Here is a 17,970-nt window from a genome sequence, read left to right on the forward strand (position 1 = left end):
CCATCACAGTTATAGTGATGGAGTTTAAATATCTTGGCATCACACTACCTAGCTACGGAAAGCTTGAAACAGAAGTGAAAGATCAAGTGAATAGAGCAAACGGAGCCTCAGGTTGCCGAAAAAGAAATCAAAGGCAGATTTGCATCATCAGATCAAAACTGGCAGATGCAGCAGACACACGACCTTTTCTCCCACCTAGGAGAAAAAGAATGCTAGAAACAACAGAGACGAAAACCTTTCGAAAAATCGATGGTAAGGCATTATGGGACAAAACTAGAAGTACAGTTAGATATACGGCAGAGATGCAAGGCGGTGAATATTCATAACTAGGTAAGAAACAGAAGAGTAGAATGGAACGACCACATAAGACAAATGACAACAAATAGAGTAGTAAGGAAGGAAAGAGTCGGAAGTTATGCAAGTTTGACATGCTGTGTTCATTTCTATTGCTTGCTTGCAGGCTATTAAAAAAATGTATATATCTTATACCGTTCAATGATATGATCTGTATTTATGTATGTTTCGTTTTTTGTAACAGAATTTGAATTATTTTTTGAGGAGCTTAAAATTATTATTAACACTTTTTTTGATTTGAAAGTTCTTGTATGTGAAGATTTCAATGAATGTAGGTTCTATATTTGTTTCTAATATAGACGATATATTCTGTTTAATTTTTTTTTTTTGATAGTTCTCTGTAATATGTATTTCTCTATCTTTATCTCGGTAGATTAAAAATACCGTCAGTACTGATACATAACTATATTATATGTATTGCTACAAAACGAATTTTTTACTGTGATTGATTTTTAGATACGATTTGCCCATGTAAATACTATGTAAATTAGTAGGTCACTTTAGAACTAAATCGTAATAGCCGGTTGACAGTAGTTCTAGGTTATACCGCATTCTCAGGTGTACAATACTGTCGTTAATTTTCAGTAGCATGCATAATACACTAGACACCGATAAGGAACATAACAATATTGCTGTTACTTTCATATGGTCAAGAACAGTTACATGGAAGTGATAATCTGTTTCTTGGTCTGTTAATTTAACTGTGATTTGCATTCTTACATTTGCAAATATTTGAAAACACTGGTATTGTAATTACTCTACTTGTTAAATAACGGATATTCGTGTTTACTTAAATACTCAAATGTATGTCTTAGGTCGGTATATACATGTTATTTCTTTAAAAAAAGTAATTATTTATAAGTAAAGTTGATTTATTAAAAAATTAACTTGTATTCAACATGTTTGCATTATACTCTTAAAAACTTCAAACAATATCGCCATCATGGGCATCATACGATAACAAAGAAGAGTTAGATAAAAAATAACAACCCAAGAACCACCGTAAATTTTAATATAATCAGCAGCTGATCTGGAAGCCTATCATCATCATAATTGGCTCAAAAATCCTTAGTGTACCTTGGCCTGGTCGCAAAGAAGTCACTACTCCCGTTGATTCCTAGCAACTTCTCTCCATCTTCTACTCGGTCGTCCTCTACTTCTTCAGATCCTCTAGGTTTAAGAATGAATCTGTGTTTTTTTCTTCCTTACTTCTTGTTTTCCGGTCCTCTTTTTGGCACTGTTCTTTTTTTGTTATAATTTTATTATTTCATTATTAATGTCTCTAAATCTTTCCATATGAATTTCATTTTCTTCTCCAGTAGTCATATTTCTGATAGAGTCAGAAATGAGGAAGTATTACGGAGAGCGGGCTTCCAGGATAGGAAACTTTTTGATTATATAAAAATTAAAAATACTGCATACTTAGGGCACATATTACGAGGAGAATGAGACACTTTTCAGCAACTGGTACTTGAAGGAAAGATAGAGGGTAAGAGAGGTCTAGGACGTAAAAAGATGTCATGGCTGTGTAATATTCGCCAATTGATAGGAATCCACACCTATGAAATGCTTCACAATGCTGTCAAAAACAGAATAATTTAATCCTGAGTATTTAACAACTCACCTGACAAGACATTGCACGGTGGACGCGTACGTAGAAATTCACGGCAGCTTCTCAAGAGAAATCATATTTCTTAGTGCATCTTTTAGGATATTTTTGAGCCCTGGGACTTTTCCCTCTATTTCCTGTAGATTATCGATTGCAGGAATGTCTCCAACATTTCCTATGCTCACTAGTAGTTTGAAGTTGAGCACTCTATTTTCTTTCTTTTCCTTATTATGGGCCATTCCACGAACATACGCCTGTTTTGGATTACTTCGACAACGAATATTTTACTGTGCAACATAAGAAGTATGAATGTAAATGGCGCTAATAATTATTCCAATAAACAACAATGTAATTTGCAATATACTTTCGTTCTTCTTATTTTGCACAGTGAAATATTCGTTGTCGAAGTAATCCAAAATAGGCGTATGTTCGTAGAATAGGGTATATTATGTTACTTTTCTTGTTTTAAAGTATCGGATCTCTGTTTGTAGCCCTAGGTTTTTAGCCACAACTATTTCCAAATGGGTTGGAAGAATATTTCCTGGAAAGTGGATTGGTGCGGTGGGCTTTGTTGCTCACTGGATAATTATTTTATGTTCTTCTGTTTCTCTTTGTAGCTCTATCGTTCCAGTTGGGAGATCTGTTGGCCAAGTTGTCGTTTAAAGGATCTGTTGGCGTTACATAATATATAAATATATGCTAAAGTGATCCTTGTTTCACCTTGTCTTATCTAGACGTTTATTGTTGTTGCTTCCGTACTGTTTAGTGCTGGCATATGTTGTAATTTGTGATTTATTCCTTGTCTCACCAGGCTAGCAGTTCCTTTTGAATTTTCTCTATGGTCGGTCCTGTTAATCTCGTATCCCGGAGACTTGATATTGACGGTATAAGTTAGTTTAGTTTCTTGTAATGTTATGACATCCATTTCATATTTGCTTATTAGTTCGTCCACCAACAACACAGATGCAATCAAAATCAAAACGGTCTTTATCAAGGCCATTTTTGATGACGACCTCAATTAATATTGAAGGACTATCAGCAGATAAAGAAGACCTATTGTCTAATATGTGCAGAGAACATGGTGTCGATGTTCTACTGGTTCAAGAAACCCATAGAGGTACTGCAAGCCGCAGACCAAGGATTCGGGGATGAAGCTCATACTGGAGAGACCACACGACCAATATGGTAGCGCAGTCTTCGTCAGACCAGATATCGACGTAGCATCCACATCTCTAACAGATCAAAATGACATCGAGATCCTCACAGTGGAGATAAACTCCTGTACAGTAACGTCAATCTACAAACCACCAAACGCTGACTTTGCTTTTGAGGAACCGAATAACTTTCAATCACAGCAAATCAAATTCGTACTGGGTGACTTCAACTGTCACAGTGTCGCGTGGGGTTACAACGAAACAGATTCCAATGGCGAAGAACTAGAAAAATGGGCTGAAAGCATGAACCTAAAACTTATCCACGATCCAAAGCAGCCTGCGTCGTTCAACAGCGGAAGATGGCGCAGAGGTTACAAACCAGACAATATATTTGTCAGCGACAGAATTGGAGACCAGGTGACAAAAATCGTTGGAAGCGCCCTCCCAAAGACACAGCACAGACCAATAATTTGTCTTTCCAACGCTGCAATCAGATACGAAATTGTTCCTTTCAAGAGAAGGTTCAACTTTACTAAAGCAAAATGGGAAAAATTCTCTGAAACATTGGATCAAGAAGTTTCCCAGCTAGAACCTTGCCCTGATTCATACGATAAATTTGTAGAAATCGTAAAGCAAGTATCACGGAAATTTATCCCTAGAGGTTGTCGAACTGAGTACATAGCGGGGCTCAATGAAGAATCTAAACCCCTACTTAAAAGATACGAACAGCTATATGAAGAAGACCCTTTCTCGGAAGCGACAATACAGGCTGGGGAGGAAATGTTACATGCGATATCCGCCAACAGAACGGAGAGGTGGTGCAAGCTGGTCACGAGTCTGGACATGAAACAAAACAGCAGACGTGCCTGGAAGCTGATTCGGAATCTTGGCAACGATCCCGCTGCTCCGGCAGTCAACATGACAGAAGTCACACCCGATCAGATAGCCCATCATCTTCTAATGAACGGTAAGACGACATCAAGAAAGAACAATGTGAGAGCTCAACGGAATATCGACGAAGAAAGAGATGTTCTAGGTACCTCTTTTTGTCTAGAGGAGATGAGAGGCGCGATCCATCAAATGAAAGATAATAAAGCGGCTGGCCTGGACGACATACGAACAGAGCAAATAAAGAACTTTGGACTAAAAACCGTAGAGTGGCTCGTAAAAATGATGAATTGCTGCATCCGTACATTACAAATCCCCAAAATCTGGAGAAAAGCTAGAGTGGTAGCCCTCTTAAAACCAGGGAAGGATCCGGCGGATACAAAGAGTTTTAGACCTGTATCTCTCTTGTGCCACCTTTTCAAGGCCTTTGAAAGAATGATACTGAACCGTATCGCAGAATATGTGGAGACTAAAATTATTCCAGAACAAGCAGGATTCAGGCCCGGAAAGTGCTGCTGCAGTCAAATTCTTAATCTCACCCAACATATTGAAGATGGTTTTGAACGGAAGGAAATAACAGGAGTAGCGTTCATAGACCTAACTGCCGCCTATGATACAGTTAACCATCAACGGCTACTCGCAAAACTCTACGAAACTACAAAGGACTTCCGACTAACAAGGTTAGTGAAATGTCTCCTCCAGAATAGACGCTTCTACGTAACGCTCCAGTCCAAGAACAGTTGGTGGAGGGACCAAAAAAATGGGCTACCACAGGGAAGTGTCCTCGCGCCGTTTCTATACAACATATACACCAACGACCAACCCATACACCAACAAACAAGGCAATTTATTTACGCTGATGATACAGCGGTGGCAGCTCAGGGAAGAACCTTCAATGAAGTCGAAGTGAAACTGACAGATGCCCTGGGAGACTTAGCTCTATACTATGATAAAAACCATCTGAAACCCAATCCCACAAAAACCCAGGTATGTGCTTTCCACCTGAGAAACAAGCATGCCCGAAGGTCGCTGGAGGTGGAATGGCGTGGTCAGATGCTGGAACACAACAAGACACCAAAATACCTTGGCGTCTGTCTGGATAGAACTCTGTCTTACCGATACCACTGTCAAGATGTCAAGAAGAAAGTAAGTGCCAATAATAATATCATCCGCAAGCTAACTAATACAAAATGGGGAGCACAACCACACACTCTCCGCACTTCTGCCTTGGCATTATGTTTTTCAGCCGCGGAGTTTGGAGCACCAGTATGGGCAAACTCTTCTCACGCAAAGAACGTCGACGTGGCTCTAAATGAAACGGTCCGTATAATATCGGGTTGCCTGAAACCGATACCTATCGAAGAGGTATACCCCATTGCTGGAATTGCTCCACCACCAATCAGGAGGAAGGTCACGTCAGAGGTAGAACGGAAAAAGCAGGAGACGGACCGAAGACACCCCTTATATGACCACCAAACTCAGCCAAGCAGACTAAGATCTCGGAAAAGCTTCCTGAAAACATCAAGATCCATCCCCGAAGCGCCAGAGACGCGCCGAATACACCTATGGCAAGCGTCAACTACCGCGACACATTTTCCTCCCTCGGAGGAAATGGCTGCTGGACACAATTTACCGTATCCGACTTGGAAAGCGCTAAACAGACTAAGAACCGGCGTTTCACGTTGTGCTAGTAACCTGAAAAAATGGGGATACCAGGAGGACGATACTTGCGACTGTGGCGCGGTTCAGACCAGCCGGCATCTACTATCATGCACAGAGATGAGAGAGACCTGCACAGAACAAGACTTAATTATAGCAAATGACAGGGCCATCTATGTGGCCAACCATTGGAAATACAGAATTTAAAGTTGTTGGTGTTCCGGACACGGAAAGTAAGTAAGTATTAGTTCGTCCAGCACATTTGCGATTGCTCTTATGCCAACTGAGTTCCAGGAGCATATCTTCAGGTATCTCCTAGGTTCGTACCTCAGTTCAGTGCTATTTTGACATTTTAGATCGTCTTATTTACCATTTTTTTGACTAGCTTCAATACCATTATAGCCTACCTTTGTGTTGTTCTTTTGAGTATACTATCGTCGACTCTGTTTGTTGGCTTTGGTTGATCCTACTGCTTTGCTACCTTAGAAATCAGAGAAAAATCACGAGAAAAGTTTTTGGTGGTATAAAGGAGGCTAACCGGGAATGGCGCAGGAGAACAAACTAGGAGCTAACGGAGATGTATAAGACCTAAAATAATACAGAAAATCAGGGTGCAGAGAGTTAGAGTTAGATGGTTAGGACATGTTTCACGAATGTCACCAGAAAGAGTTTTGCATTCAGGAGAACAGGGGAAGAAAAGAAGAGGGAGAATATGAAGGAGGTGGTTTAATGTCGTCCGGACTGACATAGAAGAAATGGCTACAAAGAACTCGAGAGAACAAAAGTGAAGGCGGGAAAAAGTGAAAGAATCTAGTCAAGACTAGCAAAGCAAGGGCATCTAAGACCTGTAGTGCTTTTGTACATACTTATATATAATAATTATATGTAATTGTTATAATAATTATGTAAATATATGTAATGTAATTATTACATTACTAACATTTCCTCATTCGCCTAGGAACTTTTACGTTTATCTTATATTCTGTCTAGTAGGCATCCGTCTTTTGATTTTAACTGTTTTCGTTTAAACGCAAGTCTGACCTATATTAAACTAAATATTTTATTTTTTAGATATGTAAAAACGAAAGAGCAGGAAGACGTCGATTACATAGCCGATGGTGTAAACATTGGACACGAAATGAGGTTCAAAACCGAAACGATGGAAGCTGATCGTCGCGGCGACGGGATCGACGAACCCGATTTGTTCGAATCGCTTTCCGCGAGAGCAAGAAGAAGAGGAAATAATCGACAGCCATACAGGCCTCGAGGTAAATATTAAAGTTTTTGCAGTGAAATATTGTATTATATAAAATGTAACATATTGTAAAGAATCGAGAACATTCAAATCAAAGCACTCAACCTGCATAATATCATTCTCTGAAAATCCATTTTCGTTACGCTCAGTATTGCCAATGTTCTTTCTCTCAGTGAAGCTGTACTGAGAACTTTCACTATAGTCTCCTTTAATTTTCTTTGCTGATCGACTGCCGATCTCCATTGTTCTACATTGTTGTTTCCATCTTTTTAACCCTTTCAGGACTGAATACACTCCTCAGATATCTAAAACTTTTTAGACAAAACAATATGATTAATAGTCTTCGTCAATTATGCCTAAAGTGATTTTTTTTAATATCCTTAATTCTTTTGGTAGGACATGGGACATCTGTGTACCAGTATTTGCGATTGAAAATGTTTATTTCTTAACAAAAAAACTACGTTTTCAAGCGGTTTTTCGCAAATAACTCAAAAAGTAAATATTTTATCGAAAAAAATGGTTCTAGCAAAACTGTAGCTTATAAAAAAAATTAAAAACATGGTGTATCAGAAAAGTCTATGATCCGAGTAAAAGCAAAGTTGTAGCTAATGAAAAATACGTTCTTATTCGTCTAATTCCAAATAGAATATTTCAACGTGAAATCACCGAAAAATTAAGCACTTTTCGGGAAAAATCTATTTAAACTTTTTTAAAGTGTTTTTAAAAAAATCATGAAAATCTCCCCGTGTTTTGCTCCCCAAATAAAATTAATCGTTACCGCTTTACAAACAATTTACTTTACTTTTCTATATTTTATATAATCTGTCAGTTTCATCGGTTTAAGGTGCTTATTTTTGAAATGCATATAGTTGAAATGGCTTAAACGAGTCACTATACACGAGTGTATGCAAACTTTGAATAGCCATATCTTAACCAATTTTTGTCTTACGGAAAAGCAAAATGAAACTAGCATATTTATAACAGCAAACCCAACAAACAGACCGACGTGTTAATTACGTGAATTTTGGGTACATTTGTCACCAATATACGTAAATTGCTTACGTGAATTTCACGTGAAAATTTGGTTGGAATGTCACATTGAAAATACGTCTTTAAATTACGTGAATAACTCGTCTTCAATAGACGTGTTATTTACCTTAAATAGCAATAAAGTGTTTCGGGAAATTCACGTTGCAAATACGTGTTGATTAACGCATCTTTTAGGGAATGTATATATTAGTATTCACGTGAAAGATACGTCCTCGGTTCACGTAAATAATTCGACCTTAATTAACTTATGAATCACGTAATTATTATCCTCATATGATATAAATTAAACAAGCATATAAAGTATTAACAATGTAACCCATTCAATTTTTATTAACAATGTATTTATTTAGTAGAATTTAGAGACTTTAAAACATTTGTCTTGTATAATTATTATACAAGATAATGAACCAAAAATGCTACTGACCTAAAGACACGTTAAAAAATTTGCCAACACAAAACACAACACAGGTCACTTTTTATTTCGAGGAGGGAGGACACTTCGACACTTTCTTGTTTTTCTGATTGCATCATCGGCACTTCAACCCTCGAGCAGTGAGGTAAACGTTAATACGAAAGACATTATCATAAATAAACCCGCCTAAAATAAAACGAGGGAAATAAAGCTCTTCACGTAGTGTTTTTTGTTGTGAGAAATGTGAAAAGCTGATATTAGAGGTTATGGTCATCGATTATAAAAATCGATTATTTTTAAATTACAGTTAAACTATTCTACTTACTTTAAATTAGTATTACGTATTTTCTTTTTGTTTTTAAATTTCTTCTACTAATTGGTCTTACTAAAAATCTATTTCAATACCAGAATAGAATAAGATAAAAAAATAATCCTATCGAAACGTATCTATTATTCGATAAATCGATTAATTTAGTTTTCGAACCAACTATGTTAAGTCAGTTACCGTGGTCACGTGATAGTATTTAAAGGAGGAGAAAGGCTTGGTACTACATCATCACCGCGCGCGATTTGAAAATTAGACTCAACATCATTTTAGCTCCTGTGATATTTAAAAAAAAATAGCAGAAATAGCTTCAAATCAGTGTTGGATTGAAATAGTTATGCTAAATGATTTTGAAAGCGAAATCATAAACTTTTTGTTTAAATATTGGTATTATTTACATTACTTTTACGTGAAATACATCTAATTTTTCGACATCCATAAAATAAAGTGAGTAAAATTCAAGCGATACGTATTTAACCAACACCGTTGTAAAATTTTGTATTCCAAAATATTGCTCAAAATTTAACCAAAGGAAGTTATTTCTGTTTCGTAATTATTACGTGAAATAAACGTACCTTTGCGATGTAACCGACATTCACACCTATTATTAAAAAGAATGTGTGTGTACTTTGTACGCACGTAAGAAGTTATACTTCTATTATATGATTATATGATTATAAACGAAATTAATATACTTTTTATATATATTTTATTTAAATATTAAACTAATTTATACTTCCTACTTCTCAAACATTTTTATTAAAACAGTGCCAAAAATTAAAATAATAAAAGAATAAAACACACACAAACACATTAAAAATGCCACAAATGATTTCTGAACATTAATTGTTATATTTTTTTACCTAATTACCTATTTTCTGAAAATAAAATTATATAATAAATATACTTACAATCATAAAATGTATAAAAAAAAATTAAAAAATAAAAGTTTCTATTGGGATTCGAACCAACTTATCAGCGCGATTGGTATTGGCGTTGTATTGGGGTTCATTCGCATTAAACGCTTCGCCACGGAGACAACGTGTCATTATGTGCGAAGATCGGCTAACTAAACGGATTAAACTTTTGACATTTTTGAATTACATAAATCAAATTATTTTGATTTTGAATTGAAATGATTTAGAATTGAAAAAATACAACAAAACATAGAGTAAGAAAACAATATATTAGGTGAATATTGATAGAAATTTTGATGGTAATCAAATTATGTAAATAAAAGTATTACATACTATGTATTTTGGTAGGTTCAAATAGGTAGGTACCTATGATACATTTACAATTATTACGTACCTGTTGCTTTAAAAACTATTTAAAAGTCACTACAATTATAAACTTTTTTGTTTCTGTCCTCACAACAATAAAACTAATATATTATACATTTGTTTACCTTCATATTGAACAATTATTTATTATTGACAGATCATTTCAACACCCAATCAGAGCCCATATAACGACTAATACCATACTGTCGGTGTGCGCATGCGCGCAGATCAATATAAATTCACCCTCAATCTCAATCGCGCCTAAAGAAGTATAACTTCAAAAACATGTACTATATTCGTCATTATGATTTTATATTATTCTAATGTCAAACATGTATAAAGGAAGCACTAATATATAGGTGAATGATTTAGCACTGAAATACGTTTTTTTACTCTTTGAGATTTTTCGTATCACTTACACTTTTTAAGTTATTTCGAAAAAAGGAAATATTTCAAAAATTTTTAGAAACAATTTTTTTTACTATACCACCAACTTTTTTCAAAAATAAGCACTTCAAACTAGTCAAACTTACAGATCATAAAAACAATATACATACATTTAAAGTAAATGGTAAAGTGGTAACAATTAATTTTATTTAGGGTGCTAAATAGAGGGAGATTTTCACACGATTTTTTTTTACCAAAAAAAAAGCGGCCAACTTTTTTTTAGCGTAACTCGTTTATTTTTGATGCTAGAGACTTTTATAAAAAATAAAAATAAAGCTTTTTTTAAACACTTTGAAAACTGTTTATCAGTTTTTCTCGAGAATTGCTTAATTTTTCGATGATTTGACGTTAAAATAGTCGATTTGGAATTAGATGAATAAAAACGTATTTTTCATGAGCTACAACTTTGCTTGTACTCGGTTTAACGACTTTACTGATACACCGTTTTTAGATGTTTTATAAACTACACTTTTTCTAAGAATATTTTTTTCGATAAAATATTTACTTTTTGAGTTATTTGCGGAAAACCGTCTGAAAACGTAGTGTTTTTTTTTCGAAAAATAAACATTTTTAATTGCAAACATCTTGAAAAGTTTTTTTTTCTCTGATTCTGGCCTTGGTTTAGAACTAGAACCTTTAGCCACGTAATTGTATAACTTATCACTAACTCAGGTGTAATGTGTAGTGTGTGTGTTGAGTAAGTGTCGTTGTTACTTTGCAAAGTCGACGTCATTGTCTTTGCAAAGAGACGCTAATTGTATCCGAACGTCTGCGGTCCCTCCGGTGAGTAAAGGTCCCACAAGGCCAGAAACTATTTTCATTTATTAATTTATAATAAATGAAAAAATTTCTGACCCTGGTGAGATTCGAACTCACTACCATTCGGAACTTTCGATCCAAAGGTTAGGCGCTCTTACCACTGAGCCACAGAGGGGGTTATCTCGAAAAGTATTGACTTACATAAAAAACTCTATAGAACGAAATTTGCTTATAATCAGTCAGTTCATCCATTTCCAGGCTTATCTTAAACGTATGCTTTTACTTGGGGGGGGTGACTTTAACCCCCCCAAGTAAAAGCAACCAACGGCACAAATTCAACTTTGAAGTGGAAGGTAAGCAGAACCTAAATCCAAAATTTCATGCAATTCGGAGTTGCATCCGAAAATTACACTCCAAAACGGTCATTTAATTATTGGGCTAGTTGTACACGAACACCTATTTCTAGAAAATATGAGGTTATAATAATCGAATTGTTGATTGCATAACATAACAAAATATTTAGTAACATGGTTATATTTGATTAAAGTGGATTTAAGGGACAAATAGGCACCAGTAGAGCTTTTTTAAATTCAGTGGGACATATAGATCTCTACAGTACCGATGGTTTAAGAAGACTTTTAGAAGTATAATATATTTTAAATAAAGTGGGATTTCCGCAACATTCTTGCCTTAATTTCTTTGTTGTTATAAACCCTGTTGTTATTTATGTTCCACTTTTTACTTTAGTGGAACGCTTTTTTAAGCCTTCCTTAAGTCGACTAATAACATGAATTTATTGATTCCGCGACATCTTTTTTTTTTATTATTTAAGTTACGGAGATAATGTGGTCAATAGTAGATTGTCCCGTACGAAATCTTATCTTGGTTGTAGTTTCCATGTTCTTGAAATTCTACTCTATTCTCTACTAAAAGTTCTTTGAAATACTATTTCAAGTGTTCAGGCTTTATACCCTGTATTCTGCCTTTATTCTTTTATTTTCTTAATTTTTTTATTTTCCAGCCTTTTGTGCTTCTGGTTCCTCCTAGATAATTACTTATTTTCTTCCAAGGTCTGCTGGTTTTTCTTTATATTTTATTTTGTTTTGTATTAATTTGGAACTTAAATATTGTTAATATAAATGTCTTTTACATTTTATTTCTTCTTCTATTTCGTTATCTCAGCAGGTATGGTTTGTTTATTTTGTTTTACTTAGTATCTCACTGCTTCAAATGCTGCTTCGTGCAAACAGTTTTTTAAATGTTCTTTTAAGTGATCAATATCGTTGATTGAAATATTAATATGGGTCCAATACCTCCAATACCGTCCAATACCTCAATCAACGTCAATATTTTTAGGGTCGGGAATTTGTAGCTTCTCATTCAATCTATTTTGGTATAATTCTTAGATCCTTTCTTCATCCAGTCTTTTAATGTTGTATCTTTGTTTATTTCGCTTTTCTTTCTTGTCCTATCTATTTAAGATTCTGAGTTCTTTCTGGATGCCCAAATATATATGAATCTATCATCATTGTTGTTAATGGTATCTTCTCACTATTTTCCTACTGTTTCCTACCCATTTTCTCTTATTATTCTGTTAATATCCCTCATTAATATTATTTCTCGTGATTAACTTATTTTTGATATGTCTTCGGAAAGCTGTTCAAAAAATGCGTATTCTGTGTTGGCTAATGCGTCGTTATTTGTTGCGTTGCCCGTAACTATTAGTTTATATCTGTAAAGGAACATATTTACTTTAATTAATCTTTCACTTGTAGGTACCCAAATTGTAATGAGTTTCCTAAGTATTCTGTGAATGACAAAGAAATTCCATGTTGAGCTCTACATTCTTGTATGGGTTTGGGTTCAGAGTCTCTTTCTCCTAGATGGATGGCGGTATCTACCACTAATGGGTTCCGTGCACCCCGAACTGTTGGTCTGCTAGTGGTACTTTATTTTCTACCTACTCTTCAGAAAATCTCAGTGAAAACATTTCTCTATCCACTACTTGGGGACGGGCCCTCTAAGGGTTACAGACTCGCCCGCTGGGTCATCTTGAATTTACGTATTAAATATCTTAGAGTGGTGAATCAGACTGGATTAAACAAAAATACGATCCAATAGAGAGTAGTGGATTCTTCAAGTCTTTCTCTTCGCCAATCCATTGTATCATTTTGAATATTAGAGTATCTGCACAAGCCACAATACATTCATCCATACATAAATTGTATAATTGTCACATTGTTGTAGTTGGGAATTCAGTGTAAACATGTTATTTAACCCTTTTAACAACATTTATGTTTTTCCTACACTTTCATGTTAACTAACCACTAATTGTACTAATCTCCCCGTTTTAGGCCTAGACGATGTAGCGTCTCCCTTAGACAGAAAAGACGCTCTTACTCGAAAGCCGCTAGACTTCGATCAAGAAGAAGAAACACGAAAAGTCGAAACGTCCAAATGGTTAGAACATCATTTTGGAAGCGATTCGCGCTCTTCTAATAACTCTACTGTGGAAGATGAGGAACATCCTCCGAAAACGAGCTTTTTTAACGTTACTATTAAGTCGCAACCGACACGAGCTGAACCTGTTCCTCGAAATACTTTAGTTTCTACTGTTAAAGAGTCTTCAAGGGTGTACAGCCCTGTAGAACCGGAAAGAGATAGAAACAACGGTACTAGCTATTATAAAGGTAAGTTAATAGCGTGTTCCAAATCAAATCAATTTTTTATGCCTTTATGAACATAAACATTCACTTTACACATAATTGTTAGCACCAAAGTAACTAATATTGTTGATTTTAACCAAATACTAATCTACATCAATAAAACAAGAAGACTTTTTTCATGTTTTTATAATATGAAAGGGTCTGAAAAATTCTTGGTCTGGTAGCGAAAATGATAATTTATGTTTTAAAACAAATTTTATATTTTAAGATAATCTCTCAATTATTAAAAGATTTTACTCAGCGTTATTTCCACTCCTTTTATCTGCCCACTATGGTGTACCTTTGGAAGTTCTTATGGCATTAATCTACAGCCACTTAGTCTTCTTCCCCATACAGGCTTCTCCATCTCCATATTGGTGTCCCCATAGCCAAATATTTTTGATGATTTCTTATCAGCCCCTTCTGAATCTCGTTTTTTGTAGCATCTTTAGTGACGCCACATAATGATTCTGGGCCTACAAAGGTTTCTCTTGACCCTTGTGTTGCCAACAGATCTGCTCGTTCATTCACATGCACCCCTTTATTATCTTTTGCATGGTTGTACACGAGTTCTTTAAAGTTCCTCATCAGTTTTGACTTGGTGAGTGGGTTTTTACTTCCAGTGTAAAAATTCTGATTATGTGTGCTTTGGGAACGCCATCCATAATTTTGTCAATGGAAGCCACCAAGGCAAAAATTTTAGCCTGTAACACAGTTGTATATTGATCTAATCTGTGAGATTTATTATTTTACATCTTTGTTCAAAGGCTGCTGATCCAGTACCATGTGCAGTTTTAGATCCATCAGTAAACCATATTAAATCCCCATTATTATTTCAGACTTGTTGTCTTAGATGGTATAAAATTGTGCTAATCTTCTCAGTGAAGTTTGGTTCTAGTGTCATTATATCTGAGTTTATCAAAAAGACGGATTCCTCAAGTATGGTGCCAGTGGTATTTATATTAATTCGGACTCCAAGTATTGTTTGCTTTAAATCTCAGGATGGTTAGGATAGCCTCTAAAAATACCATTTCTGTACTATTTAAGGCTACTGTTAGATTAAGAGACGCTTGTATTTTTAGGGTGGGACAAAGGTGGCACAATATTGCAAAACCGTCTTTTTCCACCACAGTACTGAACCATATATTATATCGGTCGTATCACTGATGTGTATACCCAATAGATTACTCTTGAATTTAACCCCTAGGTTTTACCTACAACTCGTCTGCAGTTCCAGAAGATTCGCATAGTTGCTGTTGATTACATTGTTAATATGAGTACTCCAATTGAGTTTGGAATCCAAGGTTACCCCTAGATACCCTCGAAACTCCAGAAGATGACGTACCGTAGGCACAATGTAATTTGTGGGTCGAATCTGATAGTGTATGCATGTTCAGCAACCCCAAAAATCTAAGAGTAATCCATTTGATTTCTCCAAAACTCCAGAAGATAACCTGTCTTCGGCACCAGGTGCTCTTGTGTCTGTACTGATCACGTATTCGTGTTCAGCAACCCCAAAAACCTATAACTAATCCGTTTGCATTAATGTAGTACTAAAGACCCTAGATACTCCTGAAGCCCCTTTCATTGACTTTGGAAACCAGGTGCCCCGGGAGTCGGTTCTGGTGGCATATTCGTGTTTAGCGACCTCAAAAACCCTCCAGTAATTCATTTGCATCAATTAAATGCCAAAAACCATCGAAACTCTAGAATATGACGTCCCTTGCAGTGGTTCTGGCCACCACGTGCTCCGGAGGTTAGTTCGGATGGCATATTAGTGTTAAGCGATCCCAAAAACCCATGAGTAATCTGTTTATATCAATTTAATGCCGAAAACCCTCGAAACTCTAGAAGATGACGTCCGTTGAAGGTCAAGATCAAAGTAAAGGTCGCTATTGGATAGCCAGGAAAAAATCCTAGACTACTTTTCTTTGATCCAAAATTCTACATGTTGCCAAATAACCAGTAACTCAGGGAATTGGAATACCCAGTAAATCTTATAATTTTCCGAGTTTGTGCCTCTATATCTTGAAAATCATCCATACGATCGAGTTGTGCCCATGAAAACTTTTCATCAGAAATCTTCAAAGTATTTTCCCAAAGTATGAACTAAATCCACTGGGACCTAATTTCCATAAGGTTTGTGCGGGGTACTTTGCCTTAATGTTAACTTAATATTTGCTTTATGAAGTTTTGTACACTGTAAAGTAAATCAAGTATCACAATAACTCTAATACACAATATTAAAGTTCGTAACATCTTGCAAAATAATTGTAATTATAAATGTTTCCCACCCATTTTCATTGCATTTTTTATTGTTGGTCTTCTTGGTATATACATCTTTACAAAATAAAACAACAAATTGGTTACAAATTTATTTGTTTAGATAAAATACAAAACTTTTAACTTATCGCCAAGAAATATATTAGGTTAGTTGTTAGAAAATCAAAAATAATTTTTATTGCAACAAATACACTGAACATGTTGATTATCAATAACAATAATTCATGTCTTTTTTTAGGTGTTCGAGAGTGGTCGGATCACCGTCAGCAGCACTACACCGAACAACGCCATTCACCCCCTTACCAATCCCCATCGCCATATTCAGGTGATCGTACCCGCCGATCACCTAGTCCCGACTACCGTCCCTCCCATTCGCCTGTACCCGATTATAGGAAGCAACATTCCCCTCATTCTCCAACTCCCGATTACATACGAAATCAGCATTCGCCTGTTCCGGACTATTCCCGAAACGCACGAATGTCGCCCAAGAGGGAAGTGGTCACCATCACTCCTACCCCGCCGAGGAGAACGAAGAACGAGAGACAGCGTCAACGAGTAGTTGATGATAGGAGCAGGTGTGTAATTATTTGGAAAAATTTTAAACCTTAGGAATACCCTAGTTATGTTGAAAAAGTAACTATTCGATACAAAGTACTCGTTACTTACGAATACCGAAAGTAATGATTACTATGCAGAGAGGCAAATCGTTACTTTGATTACTCTGATTACTTCGTTACTTCGTATCAGAGCTAGTAACGACTATTGTATCTACTTTGATTACTTTGAGTACTCTGATTACTTCGTTACCTCATACCAATCGTATTAGAGCGAGTAACGACTATTATATCTTCTTTGGTTACTTTGATTATTCTGATTACTTCGTACCAATCGTAACAGAGCGAGTAACGACTATTGTATCTACTTTGATTACTTTGATTACTCTGATTACTTCGTACTTCGTGAAGGTCGTTATTATATCGGAATACCTATACAAAATACCTACCTACTGAGAAATACGATTCTCGATATGATTACCGGTACTCAAATGCAAAAGTAACAAAAGTGATCATAGTAATCAAATCGTTTTTATCCCTTAAACAGATTGGTGAAGGTCGTTGTTATATCGGAATACCTATACAAACCTACCTACTGAGAAATACGATTCTCGATATGATTACCGGTACTCAAATACAAAAGTAACAAAAGTAATCATAGTAATCAAATCGTTTTATCCCTTAAACAGATCGGTAAAGGTCGCTGTCATATCGGAATACCTATACAAAATAGCTACCTACTGAGAAATACAATTCTCGAAATGATTACCGGTACTCAAATACAAAAGTAACAAAAGTAATGATAGTAATCAAAGTAACGAATAGGTACTGTAAATGATTACTTTATAAAAAATACCTATCTACTGAGAAATACGATTCTCGATATGATTACCGGTACTCAAATACAAAAGTAACAAAAGTAATCATAGTAAATCAAAGTAACGAATACTGTAAATGGTTACTTTATACAAAAGTAACGATTTGTAACGAATACTCGAAAGTAACTATAATCAACATCACTATAATACCCCTTTCACGTACCATCAAGGTAGAGCATTATAAAATTAGGTAATGCAATAAAGCAATGAACCTACCAATTTTTTGCAGTTGGATGAATCTCAATGAAACTTGCTGCATTGGATGCGTCAGAGCGGTAGGAAGTTTTGTGAACTGAAGTAATAATATTGAAATAAAAATTGCACTATTGAACAAGGAAAATGCATTTTCCAAATT

At 35.6% G+C, this 17,970-nt stretch overlaps 1 protein-coding gene across 4 annotated transcripts in view; it reads left to right on the plus strand.

Moving 5' to 3' along the window:
- Positions 1-17,970, plus strand: part of LOC114328063 (serine/arginine repetitive matrix protein 1) — a 404,720-nt gene that overhangs the window by 319,166 nt on the left and 67,584 nt on the right. For 3 of the 4 annotated variants that reach the window (XM_050656312.1, XM_050656311.1, XM_028276811.2), the window contains 3 exons: positions 6,736-6,932; positions 13,550-13,885; positions 16,422-16,758. In XM_050656312.1, the coding sequence (XP_050512269.1) occupies positions 6,736-6,932; positions 13,550-13,885; positions 16,422-16,758 (870 nt within the window). The remainder of the gene's footprint in view (positions 1-6,735; positions 6,933-13,549; positions 13,886-16,421; positions 16,759-17,970) is intronic. The other variant, XM_050656313.1, reaches the window with a different exon arrangement.

The sequence above is a fragment of the Diabrotica virgifera genome, chromosome 7, assembly GCF_917563875.1.
Source record: "Diabrotica virgifera virgifera chromosome 7, PGI_DIABVI_V3a".
In the NCBI taxonomy this organism is placed as follows: domain Eukaryota; kingdom Metazoa; phylum Arthropoda; class Insecta; order Coleoptera; family Chrysomelidae; genus Diabrotica; species Diabrotica virgifera.